At 45.0% G+C, this 24,668-nt stretch overlaps 1 protein-coding gene across 2 annotated transcripts in view; it reads right to left on the bottom strand.

Annotated features, from left to right (window-relative positions):
- Nucleotides 1-24,668, bottom strand: part of NMT2 (N-myristoyltransferase 2) — a 45,064-nt gene that overhangs the window by 4,622 nt on the left and 15,774 nt on the right. Inside the window, exons 2-8 of one of the 2 annotated variants that reach the window (XM_066628511.1) lie at nucleotides 22,983-23,118; nucleotides 8,686-8,830; nucleotides 6,672-6,790; nucleotides 5,814-5,905; nucleotides 5,607-5,723; nucleotides 3,541-3,711; nucleotides 949-1,057 (exon numbers count right to left, since the gene is read on the bottom strand). In XM_066628511.1, coding sequence (XP_066484608.1) covers nucleotides 949-1,057; nucleotides 3,541-3,711; nucleotides 5,607-5,723; nucleotides 5,814-5,905; nucleotides 6,672-6,790; nucleotides 8,686-8,830; nucleotides 22,983-23,118 — 889 coding nt within the window. The remainder of the gene's footprint in view (nucleotides 1-948; nucleotides 1,058-3,540; nucleotides 3,712-5,606; nucleotides 5,724-5,813; nucleotides 5,906-6,671; nucleotides 6,791-8,685; nucleotides 8,831-22,982; nucleotides 23,119-24,668) is intronic. The other variant, XM_066628512.1, reaches the window with a different exon arrangement.

Genomic DNA, 24,668 nt, shown 5'->3' with positions numbered 1-24,668 from the left:
GAAACGGATCCTTCACAAATCGGTGTGCAAGCTATGTTTGTGCATTGAAGGAATTTTTCAGAGACTTGGAAAAGAAGGTATTTCTGTAGATTCAGGACCAAACAAAGCAACATCCTCATACTTGAGGAGTTAGGACCACTTCAGATGTAACAGAAATATATAGGTTTCTGCTTTTTCACAGCACATCAGTCATGGTTTTTCTGTCGCACCTGAAGGGAACATACAAGTATGGGAACAAGGTCCACCCTTGAAATACTGCAGACAAGATGGCTGTATGCCAAGAAAAGGAATCCTGACAAACAGCTTCCTTGCCCCTGCCAAATGATGCCCCCATGCGCCGACCTCTGCATGGAGGCTTACCTCCATGCAAGACGCAGCTGCGTGCAACCTGCTCTACCCCTAGTGCGAGGGGACCGCAGGCGTGGGGCTCAAGTGGGTGAAATTGCCCAAATCACATAAAAGCTAGCCCTTCTGAAAAAGCACCATTCAGGTCAATGGAACCTATTCTATCCTTGATGTTCATGTATGCCAGCACAACGACAGCCCCAATGTGCAGGAGTCTGCCATCCAACAAACGTGCCAAAGACACCTGTGCAACACTGGAAAAACACCATGCCAGCAGAGCGTGGATGTTACTTGGGATGCCCCCGTCCCTAAGGTTTCTGGATCGAATACCCCATTTTATTTCTTTGTATATTGAAGAAATCAGACTTCTCTGCCAAACCACTTTGGGATAGTTAAAATATTCCTAATTCCTGCTTGCTCGTACTTGCCACCAATATTTTCAGGGAAGGGAAAAGCGTCCTCCCATCAAGGATTATTTTTCCTGTATCCCTCATATCATCCTGCCTTCCCAAAATGAAAAAGTTGTCTTGTCAGTGAATGACAGAAGGCTATTTTAGGGCCCACAGTGACTGAGAGTCTCCTAGAGGCAGATACGCTACTTACATCAGGAAGTCTGTAGAGCTTCATTGTTCTCTGTAAAGTCATATTTCTACTCAAATGAGAAAACTTCACCTCTACTAGTTTTCTGGGGTTCAGTGATCGATGCCAGTACCTGGAAAGAAAATTTAGAAACACCAACAATTACACTCTCACCAATCCCTCATAACCAACACATCCAAATCCATTGCCCTATAAGTCGCAATGGACCCTGGCAGCAGCCAGGCAGAATTAAAAGCTGAAGATAGCCTCATCTGCTCTCTCTGAAATATGCTCCTGCTTGATGCTTCAATAAAACCTAATGTAAACATGAATAGCTACCACCAGAAGTGAAAAAGCACCAAATGTGTCTGACTGAGCCCCAGAAGTAAGGGTGAGCTGGTCACAAATAAGGCTGAATTATATCCCAACAGCCCATCTGTTTCAGATGCAGGTTTCATGGTGTATATCTTCCTACGTAGCAGTTGCAGACCTGGCCCCTGTGCCGACCCGGGGCACAGGACTGCAACATGCTGTCCCCCCGCAACACACCACCCCTGGATACTTACCGAGCCGTAATGGACCCTTGTGCGACATTCCCAAACCCTCCAAGAGCCTTCTGAGATTTCCAACGCACCTTTAAGCAGTACTTCCAGTTTTCCGACGAAAACCAAAAGTACTATTAAAGGGTGCTCCGGAGGCCTCAGAAGGGTTTCAGAGCACCCACGGACATAGCACAGGGCTTTGTGTGCTCCCAGAATGGCTCTGGAGAGTGGGCAGCGGTGGCATGGAGGTGATGCCACAACAGTGCCACCCACACAGGGCCCAAAGGGATGGAGCCTGGAGTTTTTGCCCTCCCCCGAACCCCTCCAGGACCATCACTGCTATGTACCCAACCCATAAGAGTATTTTAGCTGCATAGTGGTCTTGCTCATATGGATCAGACTATCTCAAACACAAGAGACTTCAGGTCTTTGTGCAATGGCTGCACAACTTCACTGGTGACTCTTCCTCTTCTGTTTGGTGCACTTGCTGTTTATTCACTGATTGGTCTCTTGGTTTTTATTACATTGCTGCTTTATGGATGTTAGCCACCTTGGCCACTCCTGTGAGCCAAAAGGCAGGAGAAAAATTTCTAGGAACAAGTAAACAAAATAATAAACACCATCTGCAGAATTCATGCATCATACCAGTTAACAGAAGGCTTATTCGTGAGTCATGATAACTAAGATCTAATCCTTGATCCTTTCCTATATCCCTTGAAGTAGTAAGGCGCTGCAGATCATTTATGGTAGATTGTGCCAAAATCTTCATTTTCCCCCACATTTGGAGATGCCAAGAACTATAAAGCTGAACTAAATAGTTTGCTTAGAATCCTTGTTATTCCACCTCTCCCCCAATTTCTTCTGATGAGCTGCCATTCCATGTATGCTCAGTTGCAGAAGTCCTTGCAAAGTTTCACCATGTTACAGCCAAACTATAAAAAGTATTTCACTGCCAAACAAATTTTTCAGGTTGCTACACTGAAATTGTTATGTCCATTTTTGTGTCAATCAGCATGCAACATTTGGCATGACATATTGTCATCTTCTCGTTGGTAGACTGATCCCAACCAATCAGGGACTGCACTGCTGCCGTGATCACATCCCAGTGCAACGGCCAATCTGGTCTTTCTACATGACAAAGTTTGAAGCCAACACAGAACAAAGGGAATAATACTTCCATTTTTTTGGTGTGTTTGCACTTCTGGTGTAACACACAAAGCGTGACTTATGCATCTTCTCCACAATAAGATGTGTGAGCTGCTTTCACACATTAGGAAGTCATCAAGGACAGAAATACCAAATTCCCTCTTCAAGCATCACACTGGAAACTTACTTGTATTTTGTTTTACTCGGATTTCTTAGGATCTATAAAGCCTCCTTTAGACTCAAGATCACATGGCCCAATCTTATTTTTCAGTTATGCTGCCAGAACATGCATTCCGACGGCACAATGAGCTTGCCGGCTGTTGTAAACACATGCTGGACAGCACAGCTTGGCTGCAACTGGAAGAAGTGAGCAGCTGCGTTTGTACAGTGACAGACTGGGGATGCCCACTGCTGCATGCAAGACTATACAGATGTCAGGAAGGAGGCAGAGAGGTAGTGGAATGAAGTGGACTGGGCAGAACAGGAAAGGACTGGAGCAGGGAAGACAGTGGACCTGTGAAAGATCACAGTCTTCACTGAGAAGGGGGTGAGTTCAGCAGTAGCGGCAGCTGCCAAATCCTAACCCCGTTCCCAGGCCTTATCCACCTTCACAGGTCCATGTGGTCTTGCACCAGTGATATTGCTGGCACAGGTCTGAGTTGACTCCCAGGGACAGTGGTGGCTTAACCCAGGGGAAGGGAACAAATGCTCCCTTTTCCTGAGGAAACCTCTAGAGGCCAAAATTCCAAAGCAGGATGCAGCAGATGCTGTATTGGCACCACTGCATCGCCACGTGACAAGTTAGGTAGGATTGGGCTGACAGAGACTTTAAGTTGTAATATATGTTTCATAGGCTACATGTAAGATACCGGTTAGCCTTTGGGGGGAAAAAATTTCCCCAAAAGGGGAAAAAATTGTTCTTACTTACCTACAAGTTGCTACAGGTTTGGGAAGTACCACACCTGCAGTGTAAACTGCCTGAAAAATCCCTTCCAAGTTTACTCTCCTGGTTATTTCCCGAATTAGGACAGGTGCAACTCGCTTAGATCTCAGCTTTTTATGGACGCACAGAAAATTAATCTCTACCATTTTCTTCTCACTGAGAATACAATAACAAACAACTATTTAATTTTTCTTTTTAACCCTCAGATGTTCTTATATATCTGTTCTCTATAATGTAGAATTACATAGTGAACCTTCAATTTAACAGACTAGCATGGGGATGACAATGCTAAATTTGATATAAAATAAAAGTGAGACAGAATTGCCTGGGGAGCCTGCAGTGACATCAGGGCCTAGCATCTCCATGATCTGAACTCTTTTTTCCCCCCCTGCTAACTGGTTAAGAGGCACTTTTTCAAGTGGGTGCTCCTCTTTTATTTAGCAGGGGGAGAGTAACTGGCCCACCTCACCCCAGCAGTGTCTTTTCTAGTGGCTGTCTGCTGGTGTTGCATCTTTTTAGATTGTGAGCCCTTTTGGGACAGGGAGCCATTAGATATTTGATTTTCTCTGTAAACCGCTTTGTGAACTTTTTGTTGAAAAGCGGTATATAAATACTGTTGTTGTTGTATAACTCCCTTTCGCAGAAGGTAGGGAAAATGTACAGGAGACTGAGGTCCAGAGAGCTCTTCTCACGTACAGTACAGATTCTATGATAACTACACCTGGGACAGCTGGGCAGAAGGTGGTGAGAAGAGAGGGGTCAAGAGGACTCATATATATATATAAACTTAAATATTAATATAATAATTTTGATAATACATATAAATATCTACAGTGCTGTCTGAGGGTCCAGTCCTATCCAACTTTCCAGCACTGGTGCAGCTGCAATGCAGCCCCGAGGTAAGGGAACAAATGTTCCCATACCTTGAGGAGTCCTTTATGACTGCCTCTCCACCACAGGATGCAGCTTACACCCCACTGGCACAGTTGCACCGGCACTGGAAAATTGGATAGGATTGGGCCCTGAGCCATCTCCATTGTAAAAGGGTGGGGGGAAGACAGGAGAGAAAAAGAAAAAGGGTTGGAGGGGCAAAGGTGTGTCTGTTAATGCCCAAAGTCTCTTTAATCTGAATGCATTTTTAACAGTGCACATGCTGCATGTCAGCACATGTGCAAAACATATATGACTAGTTAAAGAAGTTATTTCTGAAGTCTGTTAAAATCAAGATCTGTTAAACAGAGGGTTCACTGTAATATGAACTCTTATAATGTTACACGGCTTAAGAGTGACTTTGTCACATGATACATTCATGGGATGGTAAGAAATGCAACATGTCAGTTTGTGTTACACAACATGAACAGCACTTCCTCTTATCATGCTTCCTTTGTAACGTACAAAAAAAGGATGTTACAAGAACACAGGGGTGCAAGCTCTTTCCATCACTAGAGCTTCCACACATAATACACAAGTTCCCTTGTACGCGTTTCAATGGCAGCACAATTCAATTGCTTACAGCCGTCCTGACGTTTTAAAACAAGGCTAAATTTTAATTTGCTGGTTTAGCAAAAGAAATATTGGCTATTTCAACAGACTGAATGAGCTGCTGCCATTTTTTACTCTGGACAGAATGTGCACTCTCTATACCATATACCACCATATACTATTACGCATACATGTGTCATATTTTTCATGCATTTACAGGTGGTCCCTTTTTGTTTGTGGGTTTGGAACCCGCAGATTTCACTCATCACAGGTTCCAAACCCGCGGTGGAGGGCCCACCTGACCTCTCAGATGCAACTGTTCCTGTCACATCCACAAGGCTTTCTGAGGCCTGGGGAGGCTGCGCACAAAATTGCTAAATTGATACCATTTGCTGCATGCAATCCCAAGAAACACCAAAGGGGTAGTCCTCAGTTGGGGCTTCAGCTAGTGCAGCAGTATACAAAACTGAGTACAGTCCAAGGAAATATTAAGTCTTCAGTCTGACAATCCTTCAGTAATGAAAGCTAGCTTAAAAATTATACAAAGACCAGACAATCTCAGGGCTTACCTCTCATAAATTCGAATGTGTGCAGGAATGGCACTTATGAACCCTACCAATTTTCTATTGGATGATACTCTAACTCCACAGTGCCATTGTGGAAGCCAGCCTGGAGGTCGCAATGCCCTTGAAACCAAAGTAGAAAGGAGAGCAAAGTTACCGGTTTCTACTCGAGATGCACAAGATGTCAACAGACTGCAGAAATACATTACTCACCATAAGAGAAATTCTGGTGAATAGTCAAATCTAAACATATTGTCATCGTCTTCTACATAGTTTTCATTTAGCAGCATGTACAACTCCTTTAGCTGAGAAAATATTGAGAGAGGGAAAAAAAACATTATGCACCATATACTGCTGATCTGTGCAATCTAGCAGCCACAGCACACATTTGGGAGTTGCTCCCATGCTCAAACATATTTCCTTGGGACAGCTCATTCAATGCCAGAGCAAACAGCCTGTCAGCAGGTCTGCTCTGTATCCAGTGCAAGTTTGGGGCTGGCTAAGGCTTGGCCTGAGGCAAGGAGAAACTTTTCTCCTTACCCTGGGGAGAGCCGCAGTGGCCCCAATGGGTCTACTCAGATCTACGCCACCTGACGAGATGGTGCAGATCTGAGCAGAACGGAGCAGTCAGGAGCCACTCTACATCACCCATGTCACTACTGGATCCTAGCTCCCCACCCACTCCCCACCCACTACTGCCTCCTGCTCCCCACCCACCCGCCCATGGGCCTGTCCACCCTACCCAAAATGCCTCCACCCCCTCCGCCCCACCCTCCACCCGCTCCCCCAGATTCTAGCATCTCAGCTGCCACAGACCTACCTTCTCTTGTCACCGCGGAGGCTGGATCTGGCCTCCACAGACTGGTGCACCTCCGTGCACTGGCATGGCTTACTTCCACGGAGACCCTCCCAGGCTGGTGCAAGTCACCCAGGGCACCGTTAGGATTGCACCCTGAGTGTCCAAATAGGAATGTACACATGGAGCATTCCTGCACTCTGAATGGCATTCTCGGCATGAGTTTAAAGACTGAGTTTAAAGTTTAAAGCATGAGTTTTAAGACTATAACTTACAACTTCAGCATTGCTCAGATCCAAAGTGTCCCATGTAAAACCCTGTGGTAAAGAATATGGCTCTAAACGGATGTTGTCCTTGTCAGGTTCAATTGCACCATGAGATGTTATCACTTCACCTGGGACAGAAAGGGAGACAAAAGAGGGTAGAATGATCCTGCATGTCAGGTCGGTGTGTTTCGGAAAACTAATCATTTCTCCTGCTTCTAGAAAATAAAAAGAATTTATTAAACAAATGTGAAGTGAAAAAGTCAGAAGGGCTGCTGAAATACAATTTAGGCTGCATACATTATTTTCCGTTTTTCCTGGCTGCTTCAGCTCATGACTGCTAGTTACATCAACATACCAACAGTACAGTATTTCACTGGGAATCTGTCACTCTCTGCTTCTTCTCCCTTGACTGCAACATGGAGAAAACAGGAGGACTATCTCCTCAAGACATGACCCAGTTCAGATGTGAATTGAGACTCAAAAAGCAGATGTGTTGTTCCAAAAGAACAAATTAGGCTATTTAGGAATTATTCACCTTTGTTAATTTTGCCTGTCTGCTTCCCACTACTTCTTTCATTGTCTCTTCCACTCTGGAAGGTTCAATTGTAAGCTCCTTAGAGCGGGGATTTATCTGTTTTGTTTATTTGGTTTTTCCTTAAGTTGTTCCTCCAAGTACAAGAAAGATCTTACCATTTAAAAACTACAAAACAAAACAAAAGAAATGGGCTTATGGAGAGTGGGGAACAGAGTGGCCAACTCTATTTGAACTACAGGTGGTGCCTCGGTAATCATGGGGGATCAATTTCGAGACCTCCCCTCCCCATGGATATCAAAATCAGCAGATAATCAAATCTGCAGATTGCAGCACCTAGATCCTCCTATTGTGATCACAGCTCTGGCCATGTTTGGAGGCCCTTCTGAAGGCCGGGAAAGCCATGTGCAGCCTCCCCAACATTCAGAAGGCCTCCAAACGTAATCAGAGCTCAGCTCCAGTCGCATTTGGATTATTACAGTTGAGCAGATCTGTGGGTTCAGGACTACCATGAGGTAAAACCACGGGTTCTGAATCAGTAGATAAAGAGGCCACACCTGTATTTCTGGGGAAAACAATTCCCAATATGATGTAATGTCATTAAAAACCCATTTCTGCCCAGCCCAAAGGTGTACACATTTGATCCCTGTTGTGTATATGCAGTGTTGGACAGAAATGGCTTAAACCAAGGAGGCCATGATAAAATCTTCAGGATTGCACTCAAAGACCAAGGGCACAATCCTAACCAGGTCTACTCAGAAGTAAGTCCCATTTTGTTCAACAAGGCTTACTCTCAGGAAAGTGTGGTTAGGACTGCAGCCCAAGGTTGATACTAGAGCAGTGGTTCTCACATTTTTAGCACCAGGACCCACTTTTTTAGAATGAGAATCTGTCAGGACCCACCGAAAGTGATGTCACGACTCGAAGTGATATCATCAAGCAGGGAAATTTTTCACAATCCTACCCACACTTAGCCAGGAGTAAGTCCCACTGACTATCATTGTTAAAAGCATGTACATAGTAGTCTGTTAAAAGTACAGATCTGTAATATTTCCCCAAATGCAGTCACATACCATGGCAGCATCTAAGTTCAATATATTAAAAATAAAATATTAAAATGAATGGGGACCCACCTGAAATTGGCTCGCGACCCACATAGCGGGTCCCGACCCACAGTTTGAGAAACACTGTACTAGAGGGTTAGCATGCCTAAGTGGCCGGGAACAGGTAGAAACAAATAAAACACTCACCAGGAACAAAAAAACCAAACACAAATGTTAACAATACAAAGTAATAATAATAAAGCACTTTACACACTTGCGCCATCCTTTTCTCATTCTAAGAATGACTGCTGAAAGTAAAGGGAAACTCCCTGGAACAGTTTGGTAATTACTGCTATCTCGGTTTAATTCAACTGGAAAAGCTTAAAATAATTTCTGCATATATTCTTTTGAGTGCAAATTTCATAGCCAGGCCCAGTTAAGGACTTACTAAGCTTGGGTACAGGCTGCGTATCCCAAAACTGGTATTTACGTTTGGTCGCCTCATCAATGTTCTTTGCTGGGCCTTGGCATGCCGAGAGTAGCTCCATGGCTCTTTGAATGTCTTGCAACTTCTGCATTGGAATGGCCGGATTCTGCCCAGACAAAGAGAAAGAGAGCGCATGCTGATTGATAGGGAACATTTTATAGAAAGGCAATAAATAATAAAAGTTTAAAAAACTATCAGTCCCCCAAAACATGTTACAGCTTCTGGCCATAATCTGTTTTTTTGTTGTTTTTTTTAAATAAGTCAGAGCCAATATTGATGCTTCACTTAATAGATCTGTTTACTGAGAAGTTAATTTCTCACCAGAGAAAGGACAGCAGTCAAAGCTGCAGCATGTCGCTTCAGATTAATGTGTAAACTTCAGCCTTCCTCAACTCCCCTGGTTATGTGCACCTAACTTCCCTTCCCTTCTCAGACTCGGCTTCTTTTTACCTTGTTGCTTAGGACAACCCCCTTCCCAGGCTGCAGTCCCAAGCTCCCCCCTGACCTGCAGTTCTCAAAGTCTCAGAGAGTTTGAGGACCACAGTAAGTGCCTGTGCGAGTGCGGAGAAGGCAGCAAGGGTGTGGGGAAGCCCCCAGGATTGCATCGCTAAGGGGGCTGCAGGGAGTGGCTTGTACTTACCAGTCCCTGCAATAGCCTCTTGGGAGTGCAGGGAGCCCTGCGCGACCCTCTCCATGCTGTGAAAGTGAAAGCAGAGCGATCACACCCCGCCTCTGCAAAACTGGAAGTGGGGCGCAATTGCTGCACTTTCACTTTCTGGTGCTTGGGGAGCCCTGCGGAGGGTCGCACAGGACTCCCTGCACCCCCAGGAGGCTGCTGCAGGGACTGGTAAGTACCTAGCTATGCTACTGGTAAGTACTCTAGCTATGCTACTGCACACAGAAATGTCTAGTTCAATACAGAAACTCCCGTACTTCAGAACATTCAACTTAAGAGCATTTAAGAAACAAACATGCCCGTCTTATTACAGCCATCCGCAGCAAGCCCTGTCATCCCACTTTTCAAAGTAAGAGTTGTGTACTGTAAGTACATTTCCCCCCGTATTTCACAACATTTTTGCTGCCAATAATAGTGACGTTGGACTTAAGGATAAAACAACTTACAAAATGGGCCCCTGGAATCTGTGTTTTTAAACTAGGGAGCTTCTGAAATGTGGACTGCAATCGCACAAGTGTGACAAGAACCTACTGGATAATGCCAATGCCATCATTACACTCTTTCTCAGTCCCTGCACCTGAGTTGAGTGACAGAGAAAGTACTAGGGAGAGTTCCCCCCCCTTTTTTACTTTTCTCCCCTTGTTGCTTCATCCTGGTGGCCCTCCCTCTTTTTCAATGCCTCACTGCTTCTTCTTCCTCCAGTCTCCACTTCTAGCCTTCCACTAAGCCTTTGGAAAAGTCAGAGGATGGGATCAGGGATTGGGAGGAGTGGAAACGTGGTCAGTGATTCTTTAAGAGGGGAGGGCAGCAGAGGCATCTATCAATGTATTGCCCTGCACCCCAGGGCTCATGAGAGGGCTGGCCCTGCTCTTCCTCCACATGATGCTCCTGCCATTTTAATTTTGCTTCATTGCCACTTTAGCGTTTGAGTACTCCCCAGTGTGCCACAAGCCAATTAAAAACAAACACAAATAGCCCTTTCTGGCTATTTAAGTGAATACTTTTTACAAAATTGACAGCACAGTCCAATCCTTCCCTCCCCCAACACAGCTGCACAAAAAACGAGTGTGCTACTGTATTGGAATCGTGGAGAATCTGGCGGGGAGGTGGATGTGGTGTCAGCGGTGGCCCCTTTGGGGGTGGGGTCTGGGCATCCGGCGGGGTGGGCTGCACAGCTGCACTTGGAGGTGGTGGGGCCCTCAGGCATGGGGGCGTCTGCTGGGGGGGAGTTTGGTGTGGGCGGGGGGGAGGACTTGGGGGGGCGGACTGGAAACTGGATTGGTGGACTGGGGAGTTGATGGCTGGTGGACTGCTGGAGCTGCTGATGGGCTGATGTGTGAATGAACTTTGGAAGCTGCTGGAGCAGAAACTACTGGAGACACAAAGACTGGTGTTTGGCTGCTGTGCCCAAGACCTGCTGAGGACCAAGGGGCTGCTGTAGTGGCAGGAGGCTGCTGGCAGGAAGGAGGACCTCTGTAGGTTAAACAGGCGAACTACCCTGTTGTTGGGGTCCAATAGTACTGCAAGGCTGAACCAGGGTCACTTTTGAGGAAAGAAGGGGTGCTAATTAGCTAAAAGTGGGCATAATTCTCCAGGCGGAGCTTGGACTGGGAATCTGGCAGAACAGCTACATCGGGGGGGGGGGACGACATGTATTGGAAGACTTCAGAGGGGAAAGAGACTTCTCCTTACCCCTTCGTAAGCCTCCTGCTCCACAATGGGTCTCCTCAGACATGAAATGGCTCTGTAGCTGGTGCATGTCCAAGGAGATCAAGCAGGCAGAGAGGCTTGCAAAACAGGGATCGGATCCACTACACACCATCACCATCAGATCAACCCCAATCAAGAGGATTGGGCTGTGAATGTAGTTATCTGGTGGCCAAGTTCTATGCCTCTCCAGTAATGGAACGTACACTGAGATTTATATATCAGGATATACATCCAATCCACCCTGAATATGTGAGGCTATTCTCCCACCATGTACGTTGTCTCACTGGCACTGGATCATAGCAGCTAGTATAAGTACAGCACTATTCTTGTGAGGAGGAAAGATTCCTACACTAATAAGAAAACAGAGAAAGAAGTGGTCAGGGGAAACAAAGAAAGAAAAGTCTAAAGAACTAAGAAAACAGCCTATGCAGTTATCTATATTCTCTATGTAATATAGAAACATTATTCTACACCATGGTGGTCCAACATGCAGCCCACGGTCCAAGGCCCTTTTTGGTAGCCTCCAAAAGCCCCACTGCAGCCCCCTACCTCCTCCTGCTTCAATGGTTTTTTAAATCTCCCTGTCGCACCTTTCCAGCTTCTCCTTTGGTGAAGGAGACAACAGAATAGTACGGCAGGGAGACTGAAAGCCTCCATCACACCCACCACTGCTTGCCACGTGAGCCTGATGAATGACATCAGTGGCTCAGAACAGGAAGTAATTGGCAGTGACATCATCATGTCAGCACAGTTGGGGGGGGTGTCACAATCCGGAGTCACGCCAGGGTCATGCAGCTGCCCCTGGCTGCTAGAAGTTGGATAGCCCTGCTCTACACCAAAGCTTAATGACAGAATTGCAGAGTTCTGTGTACTAGGGCATACTCACTCACAAAACAATGTATTTCAAATAGAACATCCATCCCAGGTTGGAAATCTACCTAGAGATTATTATTAACAGTATTTATATACCGCTTTTCAACTAAAAGTTCACAAAGCGGTTTACAGAGAAAAATCAAATAACTACATGGCTCCCTGTCCCAAAAGGGCTCACAATCTAAAAAGATGCAAATGAATACCAGCAGACAGCCACTAAAACAGACAGTGCTGGGGTGAGGTGGGCCAGTTACTCTCCCCCTGCTAAAAAAAGGAGCACCCACTTGAAAAAGTGCCTCTTACCCAATTAGCAGGGGTTATTATGGCAGGCAGATCTGCCAACAGAAAAGGCAACGGTGGAGTGCAGGTGTAGGGAGACTTGCAGCATGAGGACAGAGTTTCACTAAATATTACAGGAGGAAGGCGAGAACCAGATGCATGCCATTATTTTCGGCAGAAGTCTTTTATCTATTGCAATATCTGCTGCAGCCCTTAAATCATCTGAGATGCCCTCTCAAAAGTACAATCTCTCTCTCTGTCTCTCCTCAGTGTTTGTTTATTTTTCACATTTTTATATTGCGCTTCCTCCAAGTAACTCAGGGTGGTGTACACGGTTCCCTCCTTTTTTCCCCCCACAGCAACCCCATGAGGTAGGTGAGGTGGAGAATGAGCGAGTGGCCCAAAGTCACTCCAGAAGCTTTCTGGCTGAGCAGGGATTTGAACTTAGATCTTCCAGTTTTAGTTCAACACCAGAACTGCCACACCAGTGGTTCTTAAACTTTTAGCACCGGGACCCACTTTTTAGAATGAGAACCTGTAAGGGCCCACCAGAAGTGACATCATCACTGGAAGTGGCATCATCAAGCAAGAAAATTTCTAACAATCCTAGGCTGCAATCCTAACATACTTACCCAGGAGTAAGTCCCATTGACTATCATTGTAAAAAGCATATACATAGTAGCCTGTTAAAAGTATACATGTGTAACATTTCCCCAAATGCTGTCACACATCATGGTAGCATCAAGTCTAATATATTAAAAATAAAATATTGAAATGAATTGGGGACCCACCTGAAAATGGCTTGCAACCCACCTGGTGGTTCCTGACCCCACAGTTTGAGAAACACTGAGCTACACCATCCTGCCTGTCTTTAAACAGTTTTAACCAAATTCTTTCATATCTTACATTGCAAAACAGCCATTTTATTTTTTTGCATTGAATGTGCAATGTTTGTCATGCAAGTATTGTGGCCCCATGCAAAAACTGGGGCAGAAGAAGCAGATCACCTCATCCCTCCCCAGCTGACTAAACTGAGGAAAGTTCAAATGGCAAAACTGAACAAGAGGAAAAGCAGACTTTGAACATTATTTCGGTCTAACTGTCTTAAGTTTCTGTATAGCAAGAATGAGATAGACAGCAATAGAGTCAATTTTTGTGGATCTTCACCATGAGATTAGGTAGGACATCAACATTTCCCCCTCAAGGAATATATCTGCATTTCTGGCACAAGCAGGGGGACAGGCAGGGGTGGTCAATGTTGCTTTACCCCTCCACAAACACTATTTACAGGTGTGCATCATTTAACAACAGGGATATGTTTTCCAATCCCTGCTGTTATGTGATTAGGTCATTAAGTGAACATCCAGTCATTCTAGTGCCTTTCTTGTGTTAACAGACACTCCCTGCCAGACACTGTCATGCATAGGCTACTGGAGACTGCCTCTTCTTTGCATTAAGAGCCTCTGTGTAAACAGACACTCTGCTGCAGGCTATGGGAGACCTGATTGCCTCATTAACCCATTTCTGCTCAGCCCACTGGTGTACACATTTGATCCCTGTTGCATATATGCAGTGTTGGGCAGAAGTGGCTTAAGAGCCTCTTTGTTGTGCTCTGACCACTGTGTATATGCGGCCCGTCATTAAGCAGTCTGTCGTTAGGCGACATGCCTGTATTCATTTCTCAAAGTGTATATGTGCCCTTTCTTCCACTGCAGCCCAGGCAGTTAACAAAATATTTTTTACAATTATTTTAAAGCCATCATTTAAAAATAAACAAAACCCATCATTCAAAATGCTCACCCAAAATCTGACCTCCCATGTTTAAAGAACTTGTCAGCATAAATGCCAACTGTGGGCAAATGTAGGGAGCCTTTCCTCACTATACAGGAATTGCAACTAGCGCCCTTGTAGAGAGATTTCTCAAGTCAGAGACTGTTCCTTGCAGAAAGGCTTGGGATCCAATCCTATCCAAGCAGCCATACCAATAGTAGAGGCCATGGAGGCCTCCTCAAGGTAAGGTAAGGGAATGACTGTTCCCTTATGTTGGAGCTCCATTGTGGCTGCATCAGTGCTGGAACATTGGACAGGATTGGGCCGTTTTTCCCTGGCATCTGGGAGGCCTAGGCAAAATGAGGGGAGAGGAAGGGAACAATGAAAAAAGGATACTTCCCTCCCTCTAAGCTGGCTCCTGGAAAACCAAACTGGTTCCTGAGCTTTTCAGTGGTGGCGGACAGAACTCTTTGCAAGGGTGCAATCCTATCCAACTTTCCAACACCAATAGAGCCTTGGGGTAAGGGAGTAAATGTTCCCTTACTTTAAGGAAATGTCCATGACTGACCCCCCACTGCAGGATGCAGTGCACATGCTGTTGGCACAGCTACATCGGCACTGGAAAATTGGATAGAATTGGGCCCCAGGACTGCTTTCCAAAATAGAGAAGTAAAAGACACATCTGCTTTCTAACTCTTGCCCTGCTTTCCCACTCCCACTTTCTGTCTGGTATCAATTCTCACTTCTCATTTGTCTCTCTGCGCTCTAGGTAAACACAGACTGCAAAATCCATGACAAATTTAAGGCTGAAGCCAGCAGTGGCTATTCAGAGGACACGTGGGAATTGCTGGGCAAAGTACAGAAAGAGTATTTCAGGTAAGGTGACATTTCTGAAGGCATCATGAATCTTGCGTAGTTGTCACCAGTGTACCTAGAGACTGAAGCCTGGGAATAAGCCAGGGCAGGGAAGCTACACAAATAAGTGTCTTCGACTTTTTTGACACGCAGGGGACGGAAGAGATTCGTGAACAGATGAACTGGATCCAAGTCTTTAAATGTTGTTGTTAAAGGTACAAATAATAACAGAACAGAGGAGTCATAACAAGGAAATGAATACACAAGCTTGGATAGGATGCTGCTCACTATGTTATTAAAATGCAAGCGTGTGCCGCTTTGTGACCTTCCAGCTTACGCAGGGATTGCATAACCGATGACCATGTGTGTTCACGTGGTTGTCGGGAGCGCACACCCCAACCCTCCGAAAGCGAAGGGAATTCTACTCTCCTCCCCTCTGGAGGGTTGTCTGAGCCTCCCACGGGCAGTGCACTTCTGTGCGCTGCCTCTAAAAGGCTCAACTGAGAGAAATTGTGTCTCTCGTGCAATTTCCGGTTTCCTCAATGAAATCGGACATCGCAAATGAGACGCGATTCCCTCAGTCAGAGCTCCGAAGAGGCAGTAAGCAGATGTGCGTTGGCTCTGTGAAGCTCAGGCGACCCTCCAGACGGTAGGGGAGTGGAGCATCCTCTTCCTTGAGGAGGGTTCGGATTGCATCAAGCCCCGATTAATGACAGGGATCATGGTCCCAATCCCTGTCGTTAAGTGGCACACGATTGTAATTCATTTCTTGATAAATTTATCAGTATGTTTTCAAAAATGACTTTCTAAAGAAATAAGTCAGCTTGGTAACTAGTGTTGTATCATTCAGAATGGGACGGTGCTTCTGGTTGTTTTTTTTGCCTCCAGTTTATAGTGATGCAAATCTAGGTGGTCATCAAAAGGTTTTATACCAGGTCCAAATCCACTGACAGCCCAATTCTACTGAAATTCCTCTGTGCTGATGCAGAGGGGCCAGCACAGTTTGCATGATATCCAGTGGATATCTTGCAGTCTGGAAGTCTCCTTGAGGTAAACGGACATCTGTCCCCTTGCCCCTGGGGAAAGCTCCAGCTATGACAACAGGTCTACTTGGACCAGTGTTTGCTAAATCATTGAGTGGATCCATGTTGGTGGATCTGGCCAGGGAAGGGGAATAGGATATGATGCACACCAGTGCCAAGAATTGCACCCCCTTCCCAGGACCCAATCTCCATCCACTCCCTTCCTCCCTGCTTCTTGGTGCAGAACTTACTTGCTCTGGCACGTGCTCTGGCACTGGTGGGATGGCTCAGGCTTTCCTGACAGTGCTAATAACTCCAGTGCTGTTGCAACATGCTTTAAGGCACATTTTTGTCAGTCTGCACCGGCAGAGCGCTCTCTCTGCTCTGGACTGTGCCATGAGTCAGCATCAGCCTTAACACAATAAGGGCACAATCCTAACCAGGTCTACTCAGAAGTAAGTCCTATTTAGTTCAATGGGGCTTACTCTCGGGAAAGTGTGGTTAGGATTGCAGCCTAAGGTATTTTTGGGTCCCAAGGTGATTGTATATTGCATGATGTTGTTAATTAACTTACCCTTAAGTCTTACAGGGGGGAAAAAATAAGCTTGCTCATACATTTGTAATACATCTCCACATAAACTCCACTAAAGTTGTAGATTTAACTCTCAGTTTAAAAATTAGACAAAATAGAGGCTGGCACCAAGGGGCCACTAAGCTTTCTGTGCTGCTGATTTCTCAAGTACAGTGGTGCCTCGCATAACGAATGCCCCGCGCAGCGAAAAACTCGCATAACGAAAGAGTTTTTCGATTGAGTTTGGTAACTCGCATAACGAAAATTTCTGGCCTTGCTTCACATAACGAAAAACTTTTTAGGTCCGTGCTTCGCATAACGAAAACTTTTTAGGTCCGTGCTTCGCATAACAAATTTTTTAAAAATTAAAAATTTCGTGTATGCTTCAAATTTTAGAAATCCTCTGAACAGTATGTAAGCCTTTAAAGAGCACGTAATAAACACTTTGTAAACCAAATTTGACTTCGTTTTGACCTTTTTTGCCCATAGGAACCCATTAATTATATTTCAATGCATTCCTATGGGAAAACGTGATTCGCGCAACGAAAATTTCGCATAACGAAAGGATTCGCGGAACGGATTAATTTCGTTATGCGAGGCACCACTGTATATTTGGAATAATGCATTACCACCACCACCACCACCACCACCCTGCCAGAAGGTTCATGCCCTTGAATGCAATGTTGCTAAACATCTGCAAATTTTCCAGTCCTGACTGGCAGACCCCCCCCCCCCATTTATTTGGAGACGGGGGTCATGGCTCAGTGGTGGTGTCTATGCTTTGCACGCAGAATGTCCCAGATTCCATCCTTGGGGTCTCCAGGCACTGCTAATCTGCGCTGACAACACTAACCTAGATGGACCAGCGGTCTGATTCAGTATCAGGTAGCTCTCTGTACAATTTATGCTAGCCGTATTTGTACATTTTAAGGTCAGAAATTGTGTCAATTGTCTCTTTTGTACTTGGCCCAATTTTGTACAAAATTGTACAGGGAAGTATGGGTTTCCTTTGCTGTGCTCTTGTTTTGATGAAGACTACATTGAACCTGCTACAGGCATACTTTGACTTTCATTGCTCTGCTCATTCGACTGCTTTCAATTATACCTACATTTCAAATTTTGTCCACATGCTTTTCTCTTTTATCCGATTTCATCCACCCTTCGACAATGTTTGTCAATGTTCTTATGTTTACTTAGCTTTTACATGCATTTGCGTGTCTTATATTGTTAGGGCGCAATCCTAACCAACTTTCCAGCAGTGGCAAAGCTATGCCAGTGGGGCATGTGCTGCATCCTGCAGTTGGGAGGCAGTCATGGAGGCCTCCTCAAGTTAAGGCAATGTTTGTTCCCTTACTTAGGAGTTGCATTGCCCTTGTGTCAGTGCTGGAAAATTGGTTAGGATTGTGGCCTTAGTTACTTACGTTTTTCACTGGTCAAAATTAATTTGCAAGCTAAATAAGGCTATGCTTTGGCATTCATCCATTTTTGACTTTCATCCATGCTCTGGTCTCTAACCAGATGAAACTGCAAGGTATGCCTGTACTTAAAGGGCTAGTTGAAGGGTTAAAGGCTAGTTCACCCATAGAGAAATCAGATCTGGCACATCCTTTTTTGGGGGGGGGGAGGGGGAGGATGGCGAAGACAAAGAATTCAGCAGCTGGAATACATGTTATCATTTACCATGAAATGGAAATGACAAATATCATTGGGGTCAGACATTGCTTTCTCCATACAACCGCCTTCCTGTAGATAGAAGAAATTAGTAATCCGCTGAACCATCGCTAAGCTGAAGAAGAATGGCTGTTGAACACGAATTGTGAATAAGTATTAAATTTCTTCGATCATGGAACTCTAGGTGGTGTACATAGTATTTCCAGTCACCCATCTAAGCAGTGACCCAGCTTAGACCTATGTAGCTTCAGTAATGTGGCTGAAGCATAAGGTACAGAAACGATGACCAGAAACCTAGGTAGATCTCAGCCAGAGATGCTCTGTTGCTGTAGATAAAACCCATCATAGATAAAACCCATTGGAGGAGACCCATGCCACAGAATAAGAACTGCACACTGTGAGATCCAGACAGAGTTACAATACAGCTACAGGAGGATATTGCCAAAATATCGAGGTGTACTGGCACTTCTTATTAGGGCAGTCAATTACTCAGGAAATGAACTGTGAAACTCAACAGTAATGAGCTAAACCTAAACACATTTACACATGATGTACATGGAGGTAAGGTCCAGAGATTTCAGTGCACCTTCCTTCCAAGTAAATGACCTCAGGGTTGCTGCCTTACAGCACAATCTGTAAGTATACATATCTGCTCAGAGGTAAGCCCCATAGAGTCCAATAGGACTTACTCACAGGAAAGTATAAGTAGGATTACAGATGGACAGTCCCATCCTATCCACACTTTCCTGAGAGTAAGCCCCATTGACTCAAATGGAGCTTACTTCTGAGTAGACATGCATAGGATTGGGCTGTTAGTCAAGAACTGGGGCAAGAAAGGAAGTTGATGAATACACTTTAATGCTTCTAAACATATGAAAAGTTGCAGTTTCTTATAAATGGAACAAAAATAACATTCAGATGCTATATAAAGCACAGTGGGTCATAGGAAGGCTACAGTTTTGTTAATATGCAAAGTAGGTCTTTGTGATGAACAGCAAACCTACAGGTCCTTTCTGTGTGGGCAGGTATGCAAAATAGAAGTTATTTCTTTTCATACCAGGTGCAAACAGTGTAGCAGCCCTCATTTGTCATCTTCAAGACAGCCTTGTGGGGTAAGCCAAGAAACATAAATTTGCACAAAGGCAAATTAAGAGCAGGTCATGGATTAAGATCAGGTCATGGAGTTTAACACTCAATCACTCTGTCCTGTGAATGTCACTATACACTATGACCCAAGATGGGGGAAGCATGCAAAGGAGAAGAAGACACTCTTATTATGCACTGTACTTGGATTTTGAATAAATGTGCAATAAATTGTTGCTGTTTTGAATTTTATTGTTATTATCTTCCTTAGTGGTTTGTGCAAAAAGCATGATTCTGAATGATGTTGTTATAGATAGGATAGGGGACACTGGGCATGAGTTTATGGAACCAAGGGGGCGGTGGCCCAAATAGTTTCGGAACCAATGCTCTAGATACGCCATTTTTAACCACTCTGCCGTGGCACACACTGGTGTGCCGCGAATGGTCTGCAAGTGTGGTATAGAAGTTTGGGGAGGGTCATTTATTAGTAGGGCCATTGGGGATGTGAGCTTGCCACCAACAGCATGGTGTGCCTTGTCAATTATGAAAAACTGATGGTGTGCCTTGACCATTTTAGTACCTTGTCAGTGTGCTGTGAGACAAAAAAGGTTAAAAATCACTGCTATAGATGAACAAAACTCGAGACTGGAACTGGGTCACCATTATAGGCAATAAAAACAACAGTCTTGTAGCACCTTAAAGACTAAGGGTGCAACCCTAACCCCTTATGTCAGTGCTTTCTTAAGGGCAAGGCAGCTCTAAGGTAAGGGAACAAACATTCCCTTTCTTTGAGGAGGCTTCTGTGAGCGACACCTCTGTGAATGCAGGATGCAGCACACGTCCCATTGGCACCGCTATGCCAGTGCTGGAAAGTACTGGCATAAGGGGTTAGGATTGCGTCCTAACTGATTTATTTCAGTGTATGATAAAGTGGACTAAAGTCTATGAAACCTTACACTGAAACAAACTGGATAGTCTTTAGCTGTTAGCAAGACTTGCTAAAACAGATTCAGAGACGCTAGGAGTAAATAGAGGAGATGGAGCTGTAGTTCAGCACAGCTGAAGGCTCCAAGTTTTTTCTCTGCTGTCTCTAAGCAGAGCCTCAAATTTTAGAGAGCCATTGCCCGTCAGTGTGTGGACACTAGGTAACTAAGCATCCCAATCCTAGGGTTCCCTTCTGCTGATCCAGCGACACCAAAATGGCTATCACCGAATCCTGCAGGGGGAGCAGTCGTGGAGGGAACATTTGTTCCCTTATCTGGGGGTAAGCTTCTGCAGCGCAGAGGGATCAGACCTGCCCTAGTGAAATTAGTGAAATTATTGGAACAGGTCCACATGAACCTGGGCCACATGGCTGGGTCTGCCACTGTCACAGAACCCACCCTCTCACTGGAGCCAATCCACTCACCCCCCCATTGCCTCCTGAATCCACCCTCCCCCACCCTGCCTTGTTGTCTGATAGCAATCTGTACCACATTTAGTTATACACTGGAATCTCTATGACTCATATATGGACTGCTTAAACAAGAAGGTTATATTGAAATCTAACACCAGGCTAATACTAGAAGCTCACAATAGCATGAACCACCAACTCAATGACTAGTTTGACATACCGATGGACAGCTACAATTTTCTAGTTGACAGGTATAGGTGAATCAGATCCAGACCAACACTATTACACAAAGTCTTGCCACATTGCTGCTGACAATCCCCCTCCCCCCCGCATCGGTTGATGTTACGATGTTCATGTAAATGGATACACACCTGGTCAAATGAGAATGTGCCTATTTTTGGCACTCAAAATAATTTGTAATACAACAAAACCTACAAAAAGTAGATCTGCTTTGGCCTAGCATTATATTTAAGATTATTTGTTCCTTAAAGGAGAGACATACAGGTTGGCCCATGTTATTCGCAGGTTTGGTACCCACGGATTTCATCGTCCACAAGTTTCGTACCTGCGGGAGGGGCTCTACCTGGACCCTCTGAATGTGACTGAAGCTATGTTATGTCCGGAGGGTGTTCTGAGGGCCAGGGAGACCACCCATTTTGAGCGGAAAAAAGTAACTTTTTATGCCCTTATAAGGCATTCTGATGCCTGGGAAGCCACATAAGTCTTCCACGAGAAACTGGAAGTCACAGTTTTTTGCCTGAAACAGGTTTTCTGAGAGTCAGGGAGGGCATATGTGGCTTCCCCGGCCCTCTGAACAACCGCCAGTTGCATTCAGAGGGTCCAGGTGGGGTCCTAATCCATGAATTTAATCAACTGCAGATTTCAGAAATGGAACCCCCACGGATAACAAGGGCCGCCTGTGTATTCAACATGGCTCACACAAAAGCTGCATAAAATTTATAATCAATTCTCACCCCCCAAAAAGTAATCATTAGGTAACGGACAGCAGATCTTGCGAACCGCCACCATAAGTGGCGTCCTCTTAGGTCATCAGAGAAGGCCTTTTTACAAGTGCTGCCGCCTAAGGAGGTACATGGGGCAGCGGTAAGAAATAGGGCCTTCTCAGTAGTGGCACCAATGTTATTGAACTCCCTTCCCCTTGACTTGAGAATGGCTGCCTCTCTTGAGACTTTTCGGCAAGGCCTGAAGACCCTTCTGTTTAAACAAGCCTTCTGAGTTCATGGCCTTTTTAACATCTTTTTACATCTTTTAGTATTTTTTACAGGCCTGATTCCTCTACGATCTGCTGCTTTATGCTCTTTTTATCTGACTTTTTATCTGACTACTGTTTTATGGTATCTGTTAATGTGTTTTTAATATGTTTTTAACTGTTTGTTAAATTATGTTTTAATCTGTTTTAACATGTTGTAAGCCGCCCTGGGTCTCTTTAGGGAGAACGGCGGGGTATAAATAAAGTTTACTATTATTTATTTATTATTATTATAAGTGCTGGTGTGGGGTTGCAAACCCTGTGGAGCTGTTGTGTGCTGTGAGTCATCAGCATAAATAGCTTGAGGCTCTGTACATGAGCCACTGTTCCTGGATGCCCTGCTGAAGCAGGTAAGGTAGTGAAGGGGGGTGGTTTGGGGGAAGCTTGGGATGGAAAGCAGGTCAACCTGGGGTTAGTGCCAGCATCCTATTCCCCCTTTCCTGACCTAACTTCACCTCCTAAGGCTCCTCACACTAGTTAATAGCTGGCATATGTCCGAGGAGACCCACTGGTTGCCAGACAGCCTGGGAGAGGTATGTACATATACTTTGTACTTACCTCCCAGTAGGCCATCTGGTGGCCCCACCCCCACAGCATGTGGAGGACAGGACTGGACAACAAAACAACTTAGCAAAATCACTAAAAACAGAAGCAAGAGCAATAAAATCAGTATATACTCAACACCCACTGTGAAAAGGTTTAGAGTACAGCTGTTGTACAGTCACCCAGCTGACAACGCTAATTGGGGAAAAACATGACATCTTAACTCGACAATGAAGTTGGGTAAGGGAACCTCTCTGAGGAGGGGGTTGAACAAAGTGGGGACTACCACCAAAAGTCATAAGTTCCAGGAGTTATTTCCTATTCATTTGAAAACCCCATGCACTTTTTTTTTTTAAGCACCAGGATTGTGGATTAAGTACCAGCCACTTAAACCTGGACAGCATGTATTCAACTGGCTTTTCTGTCAGCTACCTTTACCTGAAATTGGGACAGCAGCCTGTTCTGCACACACTTGACCCTAGCACTGCCTATTAGGGTTTGCACACTAAGCTCCCAAAGTTAAAAGCAAGCCAGGCTCTCACTTTTGAAGGTTGCTGAATTTTAATCTCCTGGGAGTCAGATGCAGAGTCTGATTTGGTACCTCCGGAGTTTGGCTTTTCCTTTTTTCGCTTCTGTTTCTTTTTCTTCTTTTTAGCTCCCAAGTCTCCTCCTGGACTTCTGTAAAGCAATTAAGAAGGGGGAAAAAAGTGACTCGATGTAAACAAAGAGGAAGAATTTACTACAAGCCTAGAAATATACCTATGAATTAGAATGAGCTAAGGGTGGAAACACACATTACAGGCATCTCCTTGTATCCTGGATCCTGTACCTGCGGTTTCACTTACCTGTGGTTCACAAATCCCTCCATCACACAAATGACTTATCTGGACCCTGATTGCAGCCCTCCTGTTGCTGCCTCCTGTGTCTGGCTGTTTCTGTGCTGTCTGCCAATGCTAACAGGACGCATGAAGCACTAATGGAAGCAGATTGGAGGGCTGCATTCTTTTTTTAGTGACGTTTCAAGCATGCTGCTGGCATGGCTCATAAAAAAACCCCAAAAAATCAGGTGACCTCAGTGTTATGAGTTATGAGGCACTAGGGTTCGCATCACCCGGTGCGGGATGCCAGTGCGCCACCCCCCATGCAGTGGGCAGGGCAACACCCCAGGTGGTGGGCGTGGTGATGTACCATCACTCCACCCTCACTGGTTTTTTGGCCGTACCTTTTGATAGAACAAAGATAGAACACATTCTGAATGAAATTACGCATTGATTGATATATAACATGCTGGTTATTATTCCTCCAAACTGTGATTTTAGTGATTTTGGTCACTAGTGGTGCCACACACCCCCCAAGGGGGTTAACTTACTAACACCTTTATTGCAGCAGTTCTCAAACTTTTAGCACTGGGAACCACTTTTTAGAATGACAATCTGTCCAAGACCCACCAGAAGTGATGTCATGGTGGAAGTGACATCATCAGGCAAATTAAAATAAATAAGTATAAATAATTAAAGTAAAACAAATAATTAAATAAGCAGAAGCCAGCCCTGTTCCACCAAGTGAATTTCCTCTGTAGCTTGCCTGCAATAACCCCACCCCCTCCAAAATCAGTAAGGTTTTCAGCCCTACCCAGTACCAAGTTCAATTAAAGAACTTCTGTTTAAACCAGATCACTGTCAGGATCCACCTGGCTTTGCAAGTCTCAAAAAAGTTCACCTTATCAGTTGAAGCCACTGTTTTGATCCTTTTTAGGGGGGGAGGCTGCCTTCTGGAGCACTTATTTAGCTGCAGGTGCATGGGATCACGACCATTCCGGTAGCCTTGCACTCTCCTTCACCTGATCTTCCACACCAGCCAAGGCACGTTTCCTTACTCGTCAGTAAACGCGACCGTGAGGCTTAGTTTCGCTTTCCATAGGGCTCAATACATTCATCTGCTTGGAGGGAGGGACTTCCTTCTCAGTTGTTTTGGGGGCTGCATTTCATTGGATCAGGACCATTCTGGTGTTGTTGGATTCCTCTCAGCCTGCCCTTTCCGACAGACTAAGGCAAGTTTGCCTACTCACAAGTAAATGCGTGATACGGCTCACTTTCCATAGGGATCCATGCATTTTTTGTTCTCCAGTTTTTTGGCCATAACTTTTGCTAGGAAGGAGATATTTAATTCTGGTTTTTTGCATTGCATTCCGCTCGAAAATCTGCATCCAACTGTATATAATATGATGG

This window comes from Tiliqua scincoides, chromosome 5 (genome assembly GCF_035046505.1).
Source record: "Tiliqua scincoides isolate rTilSci1 chromosome 5, rTilSci1.hap2, whole genome shotgun sequence".
Classification (NCBI taxonomy): domain Eukaryota; kingdom Metazoa; phylum Chordata; class Lepidosauria; order Squamata; family Scincidae; genus Tiliqua; species Tiliqua scincoides.
The sequence above is the reverse complement of the archived record's forward strand: the minus strand, read 5'-3'. Positions and strand labels throughout refer to the sequence as shown.